Genomic DNA, 21,689 nt, shown 5'->3' on the forward strand with positions numbered 1-21,689 from the left:
AATATAAGGAAAAATAAAGGAAAAAGGTATAAAAAGAAAAAAGAAAGAAAAAGGTATAAAAAGAAAAAAGAAAGAAAAAGGGGGAAAAAAATGAAAAAAAAAATGAAGAAAAAAAAATCGCTTTTGTATTCTGTCTCTACACTAGCATATTTCTACTTCTTGTATTGTGATAGCTTTCTATGACGTCACTTTCAATATTTATTCTGCGTAGGAAAACCACTAAATATAATCATATAGTGATATACTTACCCCTCGGTCGGTCAAATGTCCACGGAAATTTTCATCCACAATCCAATCACCTTCCCATTCCCAGTATTGGGAAGGCAACTCAAAACTTTCTTTCGTGTAGTATCCTTCTCCATTTTCATCACTCCAGTTCTTGCGGTCAGTGGGAAGCAAGTTTTTTCCAGAAAAGCCATTAACAGGAGTCCATCTCTTAAGTAGCCAAGCAGATTTAGATTTGAAAAAAAAAAAAACATAAAAAAAACCTTGAAACTCAGATATTTTAAAATTAAAATAGAACATGATATTAGATATAGAATAATCATCACCGAAAAGGTTCATACTAGTGCAAAAACGAATAAATATAGTGAAATTCACTTCAGTTTCAACTTGTGATATCTTAATTTATTGGTGCTTATATAATATTGGACACAAGTGAAAATCGCATTCAAAGTAACAAAAAAACAAACCAAAAAAAAAAAAAACCCTTCAATAAACTTATGCATCATGCAAAATTAAGTATCCACACCAAAAATTTAGGAAAACTAATCAAGTAGAATGTTTGTATTGTTTTGAATGAATAGCTCTCGTCTTAGGGAGGTCTCATGTTTTGACAAGCTTCTGGGCCTGACCTTTACTCCTGATCTGAAATACACTAAATCCGTTGCCAAGGCTGCTGGAAAAATGGTGGGATCCTTCTATCGCTCGAGTAGATATCTCACTGCTAATGCAATTCTCTATCTATATAAGAGCCAGGTACGCCCAAGGATGGAGTACTGTTACCACATCTGGGCAGGAGCTGCTAGAAAGGACTTATCTTGCCTTATAAGAGTTCAAAATAGACTTCGTGGCCTGGTGGGAGATGTCCTTTTCTCTTCGCTGCAACCTCTATCTCACAGAAGAGATGTTGCGAGTTTGTCTCTGCTTTATCGTTATTTTCATGGAAAGTGTTCGACTGAGCTTCAATCTATGGTCCCTCCTCGCCAAACTTTCACAAGAAACACTAGATTAGCTGAAAACACTACCAATAATTCCCCACACTCTTTATCTGTGCCTAAACCTAAATGTAGATTCCATGAACAAAGCTTCTTTCTTAGAACTGCATGCCTGTGGAATTGTCTTCCGTTTTCCGGCTGACTACAATATGGTTGTCTTCAAGTCGAACGTAAATAAGTTCTTGATGAGCCGTTCCATATAAGTTATCAAATTTACCAAATTTTCATTACTAATGATTACTATATTGTCCAATTTCTACTGAACACTCTTTAACCCCTATCCTTGAGTGGCCTCTTGGCCTTGATAATGTGGTGTTGCCTACGTAAAAAAAAAAAAAAAAAAAAAAAAAACAATTATTCTCATCTTGGGTGTTATAAAACATGTTATACGATGCACAAAGTTCATGAAAAAAAAAAAAAAAAAAAAAAAAAAAAAAAAAAAAAAATTGAAATGCTGTGCCAACAACACCCGAAATGAGAATAATTGTCCAAACAATCAAAACAATACAAACATTTATAACTCATCTAAAAAATTCAGGACTGCATTAATCAAGTAGAAGTTTAATCCATATATATAAAAGACAAAACGGCTGCGGCGTTTTTGTATGTCCAGCAAAGGCTTTTTCTGCCAGGGATCTCGGGGGTGGGGGGTAGGGGTGTTACTATTCTTTAGTAAGTTTTAACGTTCGTTTTTCTGTTTTCTTTTTTTACTTTGATTATTCTTAGGTTTTCATTAACACCCCCACCCGACCACACACACACCTCCAAACACTCGGGCAATGCCAGGTACCCCACCCCGCTAGTATATATATATATATATATATATATATATATATATATATATATATATAAAAGGCAAATGCGCGTTTTTGTATGTCCAATAAAGACTTTTTCCAGGGGGTGGGGTGTTACTATTCTTTACAACTTTTTATATACTCCCTAGATCATAATATCTACGATTTGCAAACGGACGTCGTCTCTACATTTATTTACATTGACTTTTATAGAATTTACGCTATTCCTTCCTCTCGCATGTTTGGTCGGCTTTTTCATATAAAAGCAAAACTAGTCGAAAGCAAAAGCAGCTACCCGACCTTTTTCTACCGGGACGTCCAGAAAGCAATCAGCTTTGATCAATCTGGGGGAGAAACCCCCTCATATCAGACAATTGTTATTCATTTGGACACTCCCTTTTTGTGGGGAGTTGGTTTTCCCTCCAGCCAACGTTCATTTCTGCCAAGTCCAGTTTTTGATTGACATTGCTAAATTTCAACGCTTTTCACTTCCCATAGCGGTAAAATGTCACGTTTTATTTCACTTTCTTTTCCACCTTTGCGTTCGTCACAGGTTCGGGCCTCACACTTTTTTTTTTTTATCTTTTACACCTACAAACACCCGGGCAACGCCGGGTACCCCTGCTAGTTATAAATAAAAATCAGTTTTCGTATTTTGCTGATCCAGCATTCATTGTTACTTAGTTGCATGATAGATTGACTTATCTCCCCCTAATTTACAAGATTATCAATTGCAAGTCAGCAAAATATAATAAAACTGATTTTTATTTTTAAGAAAAATCAACTACAATGTTAATTTTTGGTGTAGATACCTATTTTTACCTGATACGTAAGAGTTTTCCTGTTAATTTATTTGCCACTGATATTTTCACCTATGTAATTTTTTCACTTGTGTCCAATACTGCATAAGCACCCATTTATTTGGGGATATTTTGATAAAATTTCAATGTAAACAACATTTAACAACATTTTTCAATTTTTTTTTTTTTTTTTTTTTTTTTTTTTACACAGGAATCACCCCTGGAGGCCACTCGAGAATAAGAGTTAATCGGTATACATTAATCAATGTGATTAAGCATAATAAACATAAGTAGTGGGAATTTTGTAAATTGGATTACTTAGGGGGACGGTTCATCAAGAACTTGTTTATGTTGGACTTGAAGACAATCAGATTGTAGTCAGCTGGAAAGCAGGCAATCGGAAGAGAGTTCCACAGGCATGCAGTTCTAAGAAAGAATGTTGGTTCATGGAATCTACATTTAGGTTTAGGCACAGATAAAGAGTGTGGGAAATTATTGTACAATTCTTTTTCTTGCGTCAGTAATTCTTCCCCCCCCCCAGGTGATTTGAAATTAGATTACTATCTTTGATAGCACCCAATTACTTCTTTTAAAGGTTTTATTCATTCTATATATTTTTTTTCTCATCAGAGAGCATTATGTTGAATAAGGAAAGATAATTGACGGGGGGGGGGGGGGGGAGAAAAAGAAAAAGAAAAGATGAATAAGAAAAAGAAATGGATTTTTAATGATGTACGAAATGTAATAAAATTTGCTTAATTCTTGATCTGTTGTACATATAAACTAAAGAGGTATTTTATTTTATATATAGAAATATTTCATAAAATATATACTCTGATAATTTACTTATATATTTACTATGTTTCAGCTGATGTAACCTCAAACCCTTTTCAGGTGTATCTTTTTTGAACTTGGAAATCGTTATATCAAGCTTAGGGAACCTATACACAGCTTGGAAACCATGAGGCTAGATTGTACATTAAATAATGGGCCCCCCGTTCGAAATTCAGGTTCCTGACTGCCAAATGTCTTATAACTTGGCCATAACACTGAGTTTTCCAAAAATAATTGCAGTTCACATACAGGAACCACTGATCAGTAATTTTTTTTTATGCCCATAGATTTGCAGCTGATTATCACAAGTGATCTTCCTGGTGTGCCTTCAGTGATATCTATGCAGATTCTAGCAGATGGATAAGAGAGAAAGTTCCTACTACCATAGAAGCAATAATAAGTCTGTCTTCAGTGCAAGTTTATTTATTTTCTGCATCTAGAGTGTGTAATAACCATAATTACTTGCTGTCTACCTCCAGTCGAGACAAGATCAAGTGTAGTATCTGTTTTGATGCTACACTCCACCTTTTCTGTCCGCCGTCAGTGGAGGAGAAATCCTTCATGACTGAGGCAATTTTTATTTTTGTTCCTATCCAGAGTGCCCCGTTTTGGGGAGCTGGATATTCCCCATATTAAAAACCGACCTTGTGTCTAACTCTGCCCTCATGGGGAGGCAAGTAAATAGGAACAATTGGAAGGGGAGATACTATTTGATTTACTACTGTGTAAATGTTTGTACAAGCATCCTCTAGGAATTATGTAAAATAGTCCTTAATAACTTTTAAACCACACACAGATGTAATAAGGTCTTAATAAAAATGCAATATTCAAGTGTCCCTAATTTAAACCAAAATATAATTACATCTAATAATAAAGAACTTAAAAAAAAAAAAAAAAAAAAAAAAAATTAAGGTAATGATATATTTTGAATGGTATAATCACGTTGACACACACATCACCGAAGTTTAGCAATGTTGAGCTTGGTCAGTCTCAGAATAGCAGGTGCTGTATATAGGATTTCAACACCACCCTGCAATAACTGCCAAAACCTAATGTTGTCATCTCCCTTTACTGGGATATACATGCGACTGAGGACGGCTTATGATTTTCATATTCCCATGAAACTTCCTCCTATGGAAGAAGCCTGTTCATATTTTGAACAAAGTTAAATCAATGTTTTGTTAGGCATCTTTTGTCTGTTTACGCGAACAGACAGAAAAGACTGAATCAAAATGAATCTATATCCAAATTAAAATTAGATAACTTTGTAAAATGAAAAAGTAACAACCAAAAAAAGTAACAGCCAAAAAAAGTAACAAACAAAAAAGTAACAAACAAAAACAAACAAAAAAATAAAAAAATAAACAAAAAATTACAAACATAAAAAATAACAAACAATAACAAGAAAAAAATCACTCACAGTATTTTTATTTGTTCATGACAATGAATATCACAAGAAAGTTAACATTTTTTTTAAATAAATTGTTTTTCTTTACAATAAAAAGAATGTAACAATTTTTATAGATAGTAACAATTTTCACAATATTTCTTTGTTGTTGTGTATTTTTTGTTAATGGTACAAATACTGCCATGAAAAAAAAAAAAAAAAGAAAACTACGTTGGGGTTGGGTTAAAAAAAAATAGTTTGTTTTTATGTTCACCAGACAAATTTTTTTTTAGTTTAGTCTTAGAATATGATGAAGAAAAAGAAACATGTTCTGCGGTTTTTGTTGTTTGTTTTATTTTATTTATTTATTTTTTTTAATGAATTTATTGTCCTAGCAAAATTGAATCAATGTTTTGGGAGACTGAATTGTCTGTCCTGCAGCTATAAAATTTATTTTGGGGTTAATCATTTTTCTTAAATTATTGGCTGTCTACTAGGAATTACAAAGTTTAGTCAATCTAAAAAGCAATGTTGTTGTCTGCTTTTTAAACATTCTGATTGGTTAAGCGCTTCAGCATGTTCTGGCTGTTTATATAAACATCCAGAAAATGCCAAACAGATTTTTTTTTTTTTTTTAGTTCAAAAGCTATACCAGATAAAAATTCCAACAGAGCATCTGGACAGCAGCTCATCACGCAAACAGCTGGAGTCTTGCTGTGCAGATAGTACATAGCAGTAGTTCATTCATTTAAAGTAAGGACACCTAGCAGTATTTTAGATAGCGATTGTAAAAGTTAGTAAGAACACAGTGGTATTGCAAAGGGAGGAGGGGGGGGGTCTGTCCTAGGTGGTATGCAACAGGAGGCGGCATTTTGAGGGGGTAAAAATAGAAAACATTAAAAAAAAAAAATATCTGAAATTTTATACCAAAATAAATTTTAAGGTCAAAATATGTTTTTGTGTTTGATGTGTGTAATAACTGTTTTTAAACGGATTTTAGATCCTTGGTTGTAATTCCATAGAAAATAAATATTTTGAGGACTTTCTGGAATTTTGAAAGTTAATGGATTATCAGCAGCCAATGAGCGAAGGGAAAGGGTGGGGAATCTTACGACCACTCTGGGGTGGCAAAAATAGTTGCTACGCGACTGTAACAACAGCACAGACTCACACAATGCAGCCAGATTGGTCCAGTAGTTTTCAGAGAAAAAGTGGAACAGACAGACAAACTAAGAAAAATCTATTATATAAAAGTCACTGTGTGTGTGTGTGAGAGAGAGAGAGTTCCTTCCTTATAGGTTCCAAAACGGCTGAGCATATCTTTTTCAAATTTTACACAAAACTAATTTATATATCTGGCAGAGTTCTTAGACATGTTTTGTGCAGAAATTCATCCGATAATATTGAAAATCGAAAAAATTCTATCCTAAAAATAATCTTTCTTATAGATAAAAAAAGAGTTTATTCATTTAAAGTAAGCATTTTTAATAGAGGTTGTAAAAGTTAATAACAACAGCACACAATGACAGAATTCAGCAAGACTGGTCCTATAGTTTTTGAGAAAAAGTGGAACGGACAGACAAACCAAGAGAAATATAATATAGAAAACTGAAAATGATTATTGGAATGAAAGGTTAAAACCAAGACTGTCTTTTTCAATTCCAGTTTCTGATTCATGGATGGAACAATGATAATAAGCAAGATATAGTACTTTTTGATTAAAGATTATTTTTATCTAGGATAATGTGAGAGCCACTCTACTCCTTTTCCCCATGTTAGGAATATTTTTCTTGTTCAGTTGACCATGTTTAATTATCCAGCCAAATGGACAGCAGAAACCAGAAGTAAAAAATAGCAGACGACCTTGACTATAACCAAATGGAGTAAGTTTGAATACCAATGAGATTGGTTTATGACAAGTATCGTTTATTTTTCTTTTTTTTTTTTTTTGTGGATTGTTATACTCTTCATTTTTGTTGGATAAAATTTAAACCGCAGACAATGCTCACCTGGAACTCTCACCAATGCAGGCCAGAGAATTAATTGGCAAAAACGTGGTGAAACAACAACAACTCTGAAAGGCAGTAGTTACTAGGGATACATTTACAAGCTCAACATTCCTATCCTGTCCTGGTTAATTACCTGAAGAAAGCCAGAGGATGAGTTGGTCGAAACAACAATTATGAAGATGAGGATAACAAAATAAATAAATAAACACAAAATTACTCATCTCAAAGGATTCCAATAAAAACAAGTACTTTTTTTTAACATTGAATTTGAAGACAATTTTCTTTTGGATAAAATAATAGATTTCTTTCAGCTTAATTTTCTTCCTCTAAACTTTCTTTTAATTTTCTGTTTTTTTTTTTTGGGTTATGGAGCAAAATCGAGTAAAGAATTAGAAAATCTTCCACACTTAAAATCACTTTTGATGTAAAATATAAAGAAATTCTTTTTTAAATACAGAACAATAATTGCATCCATTAGAATAAAAATGAACCGCTATGCACCACATGCGATTAGCTCCGTAGTTAGAGCATAGGGTTGAAACAAAGTACATTTGTTAGTAAATAGTTTTTATTTATCTACCAAGTCGATCTTAAAGATAGCATAGGCTTAACCATTATATTTTTTTTCAGACCCCATCCCTCAATCCTGCTTTCATTTTATCTCGCAATTACTTATAACGTCACCAGATGACTTTCGGAAGACACCCCCCCCCCTCCCGCTTTTCTTTTATATCGCAAGTTTCCTAAAACGCAATTAGTCCAGAATATTATCTTGCTTCTCTTTTAACGGTTAATTTAAAAGGAAAAAAAAAATCTTTGGAACGCTGATGTTTTTAATACTAAAACTTTTTTCAACAGTTTGCATTCTGGAGACGGATCTCTTTTGTCGAGATAAGTGACTTCTATATTAATCTTTTTATATTTAGATTCAAATATTAACTACATTTTATTTCAGTATTAAATGTATATATTTATTTTCTGATTGTTTTATTTAATCCTAGCGTTTTCTCGTCCATAAATGTTGTTTATTACATTTCCTAAGCTGATTGCAAAAATAGATTAGGAAATTGTATTCATTTTTAGTTCGTAAGAGGGGCATCTATCACCATACTTTCCCTTAAGCACGCCAGTTGGAATTTTATTAAATACAATACTTAATTTTTTTTTTTTTTTTTTTTTTAAATGGAGAGTAGAAAACGTATTGTGGATACGTTATCGGTAGCTCCTGTTACTCTCGCTTCTCTTTATTTGTCCCTCAGTCCTCATTTTTTTAATGAGTGATTTTTCTGACAAAGGGAGAAGAAAAAGCTGTATTCTAGGTTGGCAGTATTTCGCGCGAACAGTTGGCAGAGACGGCGGAAATTTTCTGTTTCTATGTCTATCCTTGTAGCCATGTCACTAGTAAGGGTGCTGGAGGTAAACATTTTATCTGGGCCGACGTTATCCACCTGATAGACAGGGACCCGAACCTTGGATTAACCACCAAGGAGGCTGTCCTATAAGCAGGCGCAAAGTACTGGGGCTGTTGTATTGCCATTTGGTGAATGGATTCTGGACCATGCAGTAGCTTCTGGTGGGGCCTCTCGATGCCATATTAGTGGGTAATTGTTATGGCTTTATCTTATGTCCTACAAAAAAAAAAAAAAAAAAAAAAATTTCTTCGTTTCTTTTTCTCTTAGTTTTCTCTGTCCTGCTCTAAGCAAGTCTGACGACCTGGTCGACAAATTCCAAAATTCCATCATGACAAGTTTCAAGAAAAAAATACACGATTATCCCGGATCTCCAACTTCCAACGCAGACCCCTACTACCATGTCTCCTCGAACATCAGGGGTCCACGTTCTAACCTTCCAGAGCTTGAAACCCAATTACAGGAGACTAAACCGGACCTTTTATTTTTAAGTGAAACTGGCATTGGGCAGCTATTTCCCTAGATGAGTTCGTAATTAAAGGATACTCTAACTTAACTTCTAAATCTGACCCCCAAGATCCCCATGGGCATGGAATATGTGTCTATATTAAAGATGGCTTTCCATGTGGTAGGGACATCTCCAGAGAAGATCCTAACTTTTCCTATATGTGCTTCCGGGTTGCACTAGCTCACACTACTGCATTTATATTTACTCTCTATCGCCCCCACAACAGCGGATTTACTATCTTTAAAAGCATATGTGAGAAAATTGACAAAGTCCTATCTGCTTATCCTTCAGCTAACATTCACATATGTGGAGACTTCAATGTTCACAATGTGGAATGGTTGGCCCACTCAAACAAGACTGATGATGGGAGGTTCTGTCATGATTTCTCCATTGCTTATGACCTCACTCAGATTGTTCACGAACCCACCCGTGTGCCTGACAATGTCGGCCAGTATGCGAGTCTACTAGACCTTTTTCTCACAACTTGCCCTGAATATTGCTGACTTATTAGAACTATATAGGTCAAAATAAAATTAAAATAAAATGAAAAAAATGACGTTTTTTATACTGTTTTGATTTTTATTGAAACTGGTTCCTCAAAACCTTTTAATCATTTTCTGAACAAAAAATGAACAAAAAAAAATAATAAAAAAACACAAAAAAAAAAAAAACACTACACTATTTTTTTTTTTACAGATTTTCATAAAAAAAAAAAAAATAAAAAATAATAAATTTTTTTCCTGAATATTTTTACGTTTTCCATAAGAGCTCCATGGACTGGATTAAAGACTTTGGATATAGCTTGTGGGCCATAGTTTGGGAACCCTTTCACTAACAAACATACATTTACATGAACACTAAGAGACAATACGATCCGTACACTTATGCATATATTTAAAGATACACTATACATTTTATACACACCCAATTATGCTACATATACGCTATTTATGATGGCAGCAGCTCGTTCTCGAGTATTGCCATTACTTAATATATCTCTGGCTCAAATGACGCAAACATGAGCGCAACTAGCAGCACGTGCCAGACGGTCACTTCTATGAACTTTCTATAGTCCTGCACATTCACTGATGACCGGGTCCAAGCTGTGGTGCCCCGAACACCTACCAAGCCAGACCCTGGAAGTTCCAGAGCCCTTATTGTCATTGACGCCTGTATTTGCATCAGTCCTCTTTCAATGTCCGTTTGCCATTTTAGGCTAAAGCCAACCTTTTTGTTATCGAGATACACACTCATTGCAAAATGTGTGTTAAGTTTTGAAATATTATGTTGAACAAAGATGGCGGCGTAGTTCACATCAGTAATTGGCAGTAACCAAGATGGCGGCCAAGAATCAAATGCGGTCCGTGGCATAGTTAACGGCGAACTGATTGAATTTTGAAAGGTTTTCATTGGTTGTTTAGCATAGCCAGTGGTTATAAAAATGATTGGCGAATTCATTCGTCACATACCCCCATTAGGAGTCAAAAACATTTTACAACCTCCCCCCCCTTTTTTTTGATATAATGGAAAAATCCTTTTGGATTCAATTTTGGTTTGACTTGAGAAAAGGAAAGAAAAATAAATAAATAAAAATAAACAAATAAATTAAACCAATAAGATAATTGTTTTTTTTTTCTTTTTTTTTAGGGGGGGGAATTTGTCTTTATTCTCATTGGTCAAAAAGAATTATTAATATATTGGTATAATGCGTGCAAAAAGAAGCCATTTTTTAAATTTAATGTATCATTGAATTTTACACATCTAACCTTTTTTATGGCATTTTGGATTGGAAAGTAGATTAGTAGGTTTTTATCGTAACCTAAGAAAATACCTTTTTCGCTTTTAGTATTTAGTTTACTGGTGTTTTCTATAAATGCAAAACAATCAGAACCAAATAGATGCATTCTGTTCATTTTAGGTTTTACACCGCAAAACGCTTCATACAGCATTTTTCCTAGTCTCTTATTGAATGATCTATTTCTGATATATGCTGCTGCCATTAAAGCGTACACCCATAAACTATGCGCTAATTTCGATTCGATAAGTAGGCATCTTGTCATCTCAAAAAGGGTTCGCCATGCCCTTTCAGCGGTGCCATTTTGGAAGGGGGAATACAGCACAGATTTCTTGTGTTTAATACGGTAGTTAATTAATAGAAGTTCAAAGTCTTTACTAGTAAATTCAGTCCCATTGTCTGAGCGAATACATTTTACTGAACCGTACGGGGCAATATCAGCTAAATATTTCTTAGTGGCGAGGATAGTGTCGGATTTGTTTTTTAGAAAATAAACTATTAAACCGGAAAAATCATCAATAAAATTCAAAATGTATCTTAGATTATTTCTCCCCATCGGGCTGATCGGACCTGCTAAGTTACAATGCACAAGTGAGAGAATTTTCGTAGCTTTTTTTGTCTGGCGTTCGGCTTATATATTTTGTCATTTACCCCTGTGCGCACACATCACAATTTGGAAGATAGTCTGAAGGTATTATTTTCATGCCTTCGACTACATTTGGTAATTTTTTAATATCAGCTATATTGCAGTGTCCTAGAATTTTATGCCAGGTTTCCAAGTCGTGACAGGTAGTTTTTGAGGGAACCATACTTTTTAAATAATATAGTTGGCCATTTTCTTTAATGTCAAATACAGTTCCATTGGGGTATATCAATTTTGACTTGTTTTGGCCAATTTTTATATTCGCGCCTTGTTTAATTGCAGCCTGCACGGAAAATATATCTTGTTTAAATGTAGGTATAAACGGAGCATTTTTTAGAATAGTTACAGATTTCACCTTTATTATTTTTTAGGGATATTTTAGCATCGCCTCTTTTCAAGACTATATCATTTATTTGACTACCGTCGGCAAGTTCGACAAAATGATTTTGTGGATTAAAATTTGAATCAAAATTAATAAAATCAGATTCCTTCGTTATAACGTGTGCTGTTGCACCACAGTATACAAGGAGATTTTTACCGTTTGTGGTATTGTCAAAGTTACATGTGAATAGAAATGTATGTTCTTCCTCAAAGTTCTCAACGTTTTTTACGGAGTCCATTTTAGAGTGTTTATATCGACATTGGAAACTTTTGTGGTTGGGTCGTTCACAATTATAGCAGATAATTTTATTCTTTTTCTTGGGAAAATTACTTTTGGGGAACACGTTGCGGTGAGGTGCGTAATTTGGTGGTGTCTGCTTTCGAGAAGCATTTTTGAACTTCATAATATTGCTGGAGTTATTATTGTCCACGAGCATACGCTTAGTCTCTTCGTAACTGCGCAATGCCACTTTAAATTTGCTGAAATTTATGGGTTTGTCTTTCTGAGTTATAACAGTTGTAAATGGTTTAAAATCGGTTGGAAGTCCCTTGAGAGTCACTGATATCAACAAGCTATCGCTTATTATTTCACCTGAGAGTTTTAAGACATTGGCGGTTGTTTCTGCCCTTATAACGTAGTCTGTAATAGTTTTATCCTCACTACATTTCAGAGACGTTAGTTCTGTATATAGTGATATAATTTTCGGTTTCCCTTTTGATAAATAATGTTCTCTTAATATGTTCAATGCTTTCTGTCCGTCATCCAATGCGTCTCTTATAATCAGAGACAAACTTCTATCATCTAAGCATTGAATCAGTTCTACAAAAACAGTTGCGTTCTTTTCGAGAAATTTGGAGTCGTTAGGATTCTCTGTTGGAGATTGTATCACTTTGTGTAGTTTTCGAATCCTGAGATATCCCAGAAATTTTACCTGCAACAATTCGAATTTAGATTCCGATCCGTTAAAGAAAAGACGATGGCTGGGCGCATAACCTGTTAAGTTTTGAGACAAAGATGGTGGCGTAGTTCACATCAGTAATTGGCAGTAATGAAAATGGCGGCCAAGAATCAAATGCGGTCCGTGGCGTAGTTAATACGTTCAATGCTTTCCGTCCATCATCCAATGCGTCTCTTATAATCAGAGACAGACTTCTATCGTCTAAGCATATTGAATCAGTTCTGCAAAACAGTCGCGTTCTTTTAGAGAAATTCGGGGTCATTAGGATTCTCTGTTGGAGATTGTATCACTTTGTGTAGTTTTCGAATCATTAGATATTCCAAAAGTTTTACCTGGCACAATTCGAATTTAGATTCCGATCTGAAAAAGAAAAGACGATGGCTGGGCCCATAACCTGTTAAGTTTTGAGACATTATGTTGAACAAAGGTGGCGGCGTAGTTCAGATCAGTAACCAAAATGGCGGTCAAGAATCAAATGCAATCCGTGGTGTAGTTAACGGCGAACTGATTGAATCCAAAATTCGACAATTTTTATAATAATTTTGAAAGGTTTTCATTGGTTGTTTAGCACAGCTGGTGGTTATAAAAATGATTGGCGAATCCATTCGTCACATAACCCCATTAGGAGTCAAAAACATTTTACTATTCCATTGCATATTAAGTAATGCCTGTGCTGGAAGCTTTTTATAGTGAGGAAAGACTTTGCACTGATACAATCCCACTCTCTAAACAACTGCCACATTGAACCAAAAAGAGCAAGTCAACGTCATTGGAAGCAGCAGTTGCCGCAGGTTTTATATCAGGGCTTTCCTACTACTAGAGAGGTTGCCTTTAGCACTCTTTCCTGCGTTGACAGCATACAAAGTAGACTTTAAAATCTAGTTGGGTATGATTTCTTTCCCACAGCATCTTTCTCACAAAAGAGGTGCTACTAATCTTTCTTTACATTTTCAAAATAGGTGCTCGACTCTGATACTACCAAAGATTGGAGCTCAACATAGCACTCACCATAAAAACATTTACAGCAAAAACTCGTCTGGATAAAACCACTGTATATAATTTCCATTTCTCTTTGTACCTAAATTATGCTAGGGATTTTTTATCTTCAGCTCCAAAAATCGATTTGTAAATTTGCGGTGCTAGTTTAGTTCTAAAACAGATCCTTTGTTCGATAAAATGCATGCCCATTGGCTGATAGGAAGGGGCGCGGTGGATACTAGAAAGCTGATTGGCTAACTAAAAATCCTCAACATATATAAAAACAAGAAACAACCACAGAATTCGCGCATAAGCCTGACGAATCCTATAGTGGATGAAACGCAGAATATTCAGTGTAGCTTAATCGCCATATATATTTTATAAATTACTATATATATATATATATGAGCAAACAGTTAATGAAATATGTTAAAAAACACTTTGAAATGAGTTAAAAACATATTTAATCTGAAAAGGAAACACTAGATAAATGGATAGTCCTTAATCCGTGGAGTTTCGAAGAAATACTCTCCTTTTTCTCTCCTTTATCTTCCCAGATTTTTTTTATTTATAGTTATGTCTCGAAAGTAGAGTGAAAAGCACATCTTATTTTTCTTTTATTAATATTATTTTTTCCTTGTACACATTTTTGTGAATTATTCCATGGATTTCTGCCTTTGGATTATTATGGACCATCTTCTTCCAATTAGGGGATTTCCTTGGATTTTACTTGTACAAATGGAAATTCTTTTAACTTTCTTGAAGTTTTACATTTGGATTTTACCGTCACTGGATTTTTTATCTTCCACCAGACTATCCATTAATGTGTAATCACCTTTTTCTTTACCATATTCCCTCTGCTTAACTTATTTTGTTTTCAAGTAAGATCTTTGACTTATTTGTTGTTTCATCAAATACTTCTGCATGTACAATCTGATCCCACATTTTGCTAATTCCTACTCTCTGATGAGGGAGAGTATTTTTTCGAAACTCCGTGGATTAAGGACTATCCATTTATCTAGTGTTTCATTTTCAGATTAAATATGTTTTTAACTCATTTCAAAGTGTTTTTTAACATATTTCATTAACTGTTTGCTCATATTATAAGCTCTATTTCCTATTTGGTATTATCGAGCTTTTATATCTGGCTGAGATAATTTTATAAATATTAATTCTTTAATATTTATAATTTACTTTAATTTTACCATCTTGGATCATTTTGGTAATTGTAATTTTCATTTTATATATATATATATATATATATATATATATATATATATATATATATATATATATATTAGTATATTTCTCTTAGGTTGTCTGTCCGTCCATGCCACCTTTTCTCAGAAACTACTGGGCAGATCTAGCTGACATTTTATACCAACCTTTGCTATAAGGTGCAGCAAACCAAGTATTAGGGTATCTGTTTTGATGCATAGCTAAGGATTAATATCGATTAGTAGTTAATGCAAAAATGAGTACAAATTTACCCATATTCAACCACCATCAATTTGGGATAGAGCACCCATTCTAAGCCAGCAGCCTATAACTTTTGTCCATTTTTAATAAGATAAACGTCTAGTAATTATAATAAAGTAGATATATTTTTAGGATTTCAATTTTTTTATAATTTTATATTTCCCATGAAAAACAAATTTGCTCAACATGATATTCTTATAGAATAATTTAGCAATTTATTGGATTTCTTTCCACCCAACAAAATCAATGTATATAATGTATATTTCGGCGTATAAGACGACCCTTATAGTTAAAAAATCATCTTTAAAAAAGAATATTTCATAAAATACCGAGTGTTGCAATATCTAGCCTAGGCTAAACAAACATGGTTTTGTGATTTAGTAGTCGTCTTATACTTATATTTATTAAAATTTGCTTCAATTTTATATCTCGTCTTATCTGACGGTCACCTTATATGCCGAAATATATGATATGTGTGTGTCTTTCTACAATATGGTGCGCACTTTTGATGCAGTTAGGGAGTGGCAGTTTTTTTTTTTATCTAGCCACAGTGAAAAGGAAGTAAGTAAATAGGGTTTCCCTTGAAAATAATGTTAGAAATGTGTTCAATTTTTAAGGTGCAGATGGACTGAGGAAAGTAGTGTTTATTCTTAGGTGCAACAATCTCTCACAAACTAATGAAACTTTTAATGTAAAAAAAAAAAAAAAAAAAAAAAAAAAAAAATCACTCAAATATCAAACCTATTTTCCAAAAAAGAAAAAAAAAATAAGATAGGTGATATGAAATTAATATTAGAAAATTACTGATAAAAAAAGAAAAAACAAACAAAAAGATAAATAAAATGTTTACCTCATTCTCGTAGGTTTTATCTTGAATCCGTATAGGAATGTCCAAGGGGTAAACATAGACGTATATCTGGTGATAGCAACTTAGGCCCCATGCACAATCAGGAGTGGCGGAGATTCTTTTGAAGTGTGATGTATATTCCGAACAAGATTTATTGACCTGTTGAACAAATTTGGCCTTGGTGAATAACGTGAACACGTTGCCATCCCAGCTGACAAGCCAGAGAGGTGTACCAAGCATTGGCTAATTCCCATTGATCCTGGTAAAATACAAGAAAAAAAAAATTTTTTTTTTTTGTAAAACATGCTGTTCAATTTTTTTGCAATCTAAGTTCAACATATGTCCCTTTTTGAAAAAAAAAAAAAAAAAGAAGGAAAATCAATTGTGTATGATGGACTGTCTCTTCCCCACTCTACAATTTTATTGAATTTTTAATTCATTCTTTCATGTATTATTAATTTACTACATTTCAGATAATAAACACAAATTTGACTGAATTACTTTTTCAAATTTTAACCATACATTTATTTTGCTATATAAATTTTACATAAAATAATCGATGATCTTTATCTTTAGATGGCCATTAAACAAAAAAGAAATCCTATTTTACAAACTTCCCATCAGAATTTCAAAAATTAAACCAAGATGATTACTTTATATTAAAAGTGCATGGTTTGGTTCTGTTGTTTTATAGCATATCAGTCTTTTTAGAAATTTTTTTACCAAAATTATTGAATTTGATAATTTAATATCAAATTCAATAATTTTGGGAAAAAAATTTCTTGACATATTCAAATATTTATATCTCCGTTGAGATGAAGTCAGACGATTGGCCGAGAGGGGGATCAAATAAACCCCAAACCCACGCCATCCATGACTATTAAAGCAGTTGCACCCGTAAGTTTTTTTACGTTTGGAGCAAAGTTTTCTGAAATCCACTCCTCCCCTTTTTCCTTCCCACCTGTCGTCACCCGTTAACTGAGAGAAGTTAGAATTCAAGAGACATTTGAAATGAATTTTCAAATCTTGTAAAAAGAAATTGTATATATATATATTTTTTTTTTTTTCCTTTGGACTGAATAATTAGTTTATACCAATACAGAAAAAGTTAATAAAAAAAAAGTTTTTTTGGTTCTTTTAAAAAACTTTTTGTGTCTTTTGCTGCCGGCTGGCAATCTGTTGAATTACTGTTTTTTTCAGCATACAACCGATCGGCAGAACGAACAGCATATCAACCCTTGAGACAAGGAGGACTGAGAAACTCCCGACTACAATTGAAGACTGACCGGGTATGACCAGGGGAGCGATCAAACTGGGTCCTGCTACATGAGAAGGTCACATTTGGTTGTTGTGTAGAAAAAAATTGGGGTTTGTATTGCTATGCACAGATTCGAAAAAGTTGTAAAAAAACAAATATATAACAAATAAATGTTATCAAACACAAAATAAGTTACTCTTCTACCTAACTGGAATAGTTTTTAGTGGTTTTACTCACTTTAAAACGTTTAATCAGTTCGAAAATCATGCAGTGTTTATCGATATATTTGAAAAAGAAAAATGGCGGCATTCTCGCTGTTGAACACGGTAAGTTTGTGAAAATGAGTTCAAACAAACAAATTATACAAAATACTGTTAGAAACCCACCGAATATATGTCCGCCTGTCACGGTAACATATTGAGTGAGTTTCTAACAGTATTTTGTATAATTTTTTTTGTTTAAACTCATTTTCTCAAACTTACTATGTTTAACAGGAGAGCATGCCACCATTTTTTTTTTTTCAAATGTATCGATAAATACTGCATGATTTTTTAACCAATTACACGAGTAACTTATCTTGCCTTTGATAACATTTATTTGTTATATATTTGATTTTTGACCCTTTTTCGAATCAATATGTATAATAAAACAAACCCTGGAAAATCTCATCAGTATGCCCTGTATTTAAGAATTCAGGTGATCGCTCATCCCCCTCTCAGTACAGGCCAATAAGTCTCCTGTGCGTCATGAGTAAGTTACTAGAATCTGTGTTAAATACAGAAGTAATCAAACATCTCAACAAAAATAACCTTCTTAGTGACACTCAATATGGTTTCCGTTCTGCTAGATCTACAGCAGATGTCCTTACAGTTATATCGCATAGGATTAGCAAATCTCTCGACGGTGGCAATCTTTCTAGGGCAATTGCTCTTGACATATCTAAAGCCTTTGATAGGGTATGGCATAAAGGTTTACTTCATAAGATCGCTAGCTATGGTATAGCTGGAAAAGTCTTCTCAATTATTAAATCATTTCTTTCTGATAGGTTCATAAGAGTAGTAGTTGAGGGGCAAAAATCAGAAGCTCACAGTATTAATGCCGGTGTCCCTCAGGGATCCATCCTGGGCCCAACTCTTTTCCTGATCTACATTAATGATCTTCCAAATCATATCCTTACATCATTTGTAGACATTTATGCTGACGACACTACCATTTATGGTATCACATCTAAGACAGTAAACGACCAAGTTCTCTCCAATTCTCTCTCCTCTGATCTTGAGCACGTAGTACAATGGGGAAAGGAGTGGCTGGTTACTTTTAATGCATCTAAAACCAAGCTTCTCTCTTTACATCATCAACATTCTAATTCACATTTGTCTTCAATTGAAATGAATGGCTCTCGTCTTCAGGAGGCCTCAAGTTTTGACAAGCTTCTGGGCTTGACCATTACTCCTGATCTTAAATGGAACACGTATATCAAATCTGTTGCCAAGGCCGCTGGAAAAATGGTGGGATCTTTCTATCGATCCAGTAGATATCTCACTGCTGATGCTATTCTCTACCTATATAAGAGCCAGGTACGTCCAAGGATGGAATACTGTTGCCACATCTGGGCAGGAGCTGCTAGAAAGGACTTGTCCTGCCTTGATAGAGTTCAAAATAGACTTCGTAGCCTCGTAGGAGATGTCCTTTTCTCCTCCTTGCAACCTCTATCTCACAGAAGAGATGTTGCGAGTTTGTCTCTGATGTATCGTTATTTTCATGGAAAGTGTTCAACTGAGCTTCAATCTATGGTCCCCCCTCGCCAAACTTTCACAAGAAACACTTGTCTAGCTGTAAACACTATCAATAATTTCCCCCACTCTTTATCTGTGCCTAAACCTAAACGTAGATTCCATGAACAAAGCTTCTTTCTTAGAACTGCACGCCTGTGGAATTGTCTTCCGTTTTCCTGCTTTCCGGCTGACTACAATATGGTTGTGTTCAAGTCTAAAGTAAATAAGTTCTTGATGAGCCGTTCCATATAAGTTATTAAATTTACCAAATTTTCATAACTAATGATTACTATATTGACCAATTTCTACTGTACACTCTTTAACCCTTATCCTCGAGTGGCCTCTTGGCCTTGATAATGTGGTGATGCCTTTGTAAAAAAAAAAAAAAAAAAAAAAAAAAAAAAGCTTTGCTTAAACTTGAGTGAAGAACTTATATGCTCTTTAAGATTTTACATTAAGTTTTAAAATAAAATCTTTCAAAAGATTTACATTTTAATTTTTTTTAAATCTAAATTTCGCTGATTATACATTACATTCTGATGAGGCAAAACATTTGCAACCATTCCACCACAACGAAAACAATATATGACAAAGGATGAAACATGGATCCGCTACTTCATTTCGAAACCAAATTACCTGTCAGCTGAGTGGAGAGCAGCAGTTGAAAGCCGTCCAAAATGACGAAAGGCACAAACGTTAGCAGGTAAGGTTTTATTGTCCTGCATTTTGTTATGCGCAAGGTATTTTGTCCCTCGATTGCCAAGGAGATTAGAAAGTGGATCTTCAGTTTACTTTCAGTAATCTCTTGCTTCCTGTATCTTGTCCTTTAGTCCTCACATTCTGTGAATCATGTTTCTAACAAAGAGGGAAGAGTTGCTGTTTTCTAGGTCAGAATCTATTCCATCTAACACTTATAGGTGGCAAGATTTTGACCTTGAAACAGTATTTTTTTTTTTTTTTAGCTTATATCAAGTGGCTTCATACCTTGTCTGGAGCTATTCTCATAAAAAAAAAAAAAAGAATCAATAGCTAATATTATTTAACATTATTGGCACGTTTGAAGGAAGAAATCACCAAGGAACGGTTATAAATGAATCAAAGAAAGGGTGCTTGTTTAGAATTACACTTAGTTAACAAAACAAAAATACAGAAAACTCTTTATGATGTATGTATGGAACGAAGATGTCATATTTCAAGAATCACGTAAAGTAACCATGTAGTTTTTTTTGTTTTGTTTTTTTTAATTAAGAAAATCAAATTTTACAATTTTTTAGCAATTATTTTAAAGACAAGCAAAGTCTCTGTAGTCGAATGGAATTGCGTGCTCTTGAATTTTGGCAAAATTTAAAACAATATGGCTGCTCCCGGCCTCTTCCTTGCTTAATCAGAAAATTTGATTTTCTTAAATAATAATAATAATAAAAAAAAAATACTTGATCAATATACATAATTTTTGGATTACAACATCTTCATTCCATGATGCGTACATACATCATAAAGATTTCTGTATTTTTGTCTTTTTAACTAAGTGTAATTCTAAATAAATACAAAAAAAAAAAATACTCTTTCACCAAGACAATGCACCATGTCACAGTTTAATGGTAAAATTAGGTAACACCCAAAGTGATGCCAGAACTAACACAGCATTTAGTGACAACTTTACTGTTCAAGAGGGTATACATCAGGGTTCTGTAACCAGACTTGTTTTTCATATGGTCCTTAGAAACATAATTTGGGCAGTTTCATACGGATGATTTGGTAAAGATGCTGTATGCTGATGACTTAGTGCAATAAGTGATGACAATAGACAATCTACATGTTAAACCAAAGACTCTGAGGAATGCCACGAAAAATAAAGATCTGAAGGAGAATGTTACCGAGATCTACACGATGATCAATGGTTGTAGTGTTGGAAATCCATTAGAAAGAGGAAAGTTCTTCAGTTTGTAGAAAGAGGGTTGGGAGAATTACTAATGAGCAAAGTCTTACTACTATCAGCCAAGGGAAGAGGTCATATATCTGGGTGAGGAGAGGTGTATATGTATTCTCGTGTGATGTCTATATAATTAAGACATGGCCTTGTAAATTTTTTTTTTTTTTTTTTACTTGTGTAATTTTTTAAGAGATCAAGAGGCTCTCTCTCTCGGAACTAACACTAGATTTCACTATGATTTGGATTTATATCCGAGGGCCCTTTTTAGAATGGATGTTGTTTCCTTTATCGCTGCAATCTGTATTTCATCACAGCTTAGTCTTTCAGAGATTGTTTCCAGGTACTTAAGATTCTTTTTCACTAGGCCAGTTGCTCCAATCACAACCGGTATAATGCCCATCTCTTTCAGAAACCATGACTTCTTTAAATCATTCTTGAGGTCCGGATACTTGGTTATCTTTTCCTGTTCAGCTCTGTTAAGGCTTTAGTCATCCATAGTCATTTGAGACAGCGTGTGTGTGTGTGTGTGTGTGTGTGTGTGTGTGTGTGTGTGTGTGTGTAATTCCCTTTTTGACTTGATTCATTTAATATAAGTTTGAGCCAAATGAATACACATATGTAGTAAGCTATTTTTTTTTTTTTAAATAAATATGCTGTAACTGCCTATGTATATATATAATTTT

General features: G+C 33.9%; 1 protein-coding gene across 1 annotated transcript in view; it reads right to left on the minus strand.

Annotated features, from left to right (window-relative positions):
* LOC145285884 (tectonin beta-propeller repeat-containing protein 1-like) overlaps positions 1 to 21,689 on the minus strand; it is a 179,256-nt gene that overhangs the window by 124,543 nt on the left and 33,024 nt on the right. The window contains exons 2-3 of the mRNA XM_080134345.1: positions 16,044 to 16,299; positions 250 to 435 (exon numbers count right to left, since the gene is read on the minus strand). Of these exons, the coding sequence (XP_079990471.1) occupies positions 250 to 435; positions 16,044 to 16,280 (423 nt within the window). The 5' untranslated portion in view covers positions 16,281 to 16,299. The remainder of the gene's footprint in view (positions 1 to 249; positions 436 to 16,043; positions 16,300 to 21,689) is intronic.

The sequence above is a fragment of the Euprymna scolopes genome, chromosome 10, assembly GCF_053919585.1.
Source record: "Euprymna scolopes isolate OS-2025 chromosome 10, ASM5391958v1, whole genome shotgun sequence".
Lineage (NCBI taxonomy): Eukaryota > Metazoa > Mollusca > Cephalopoda > Sepiida > Sepiolidae > Euprymna > Euprymna scolopes.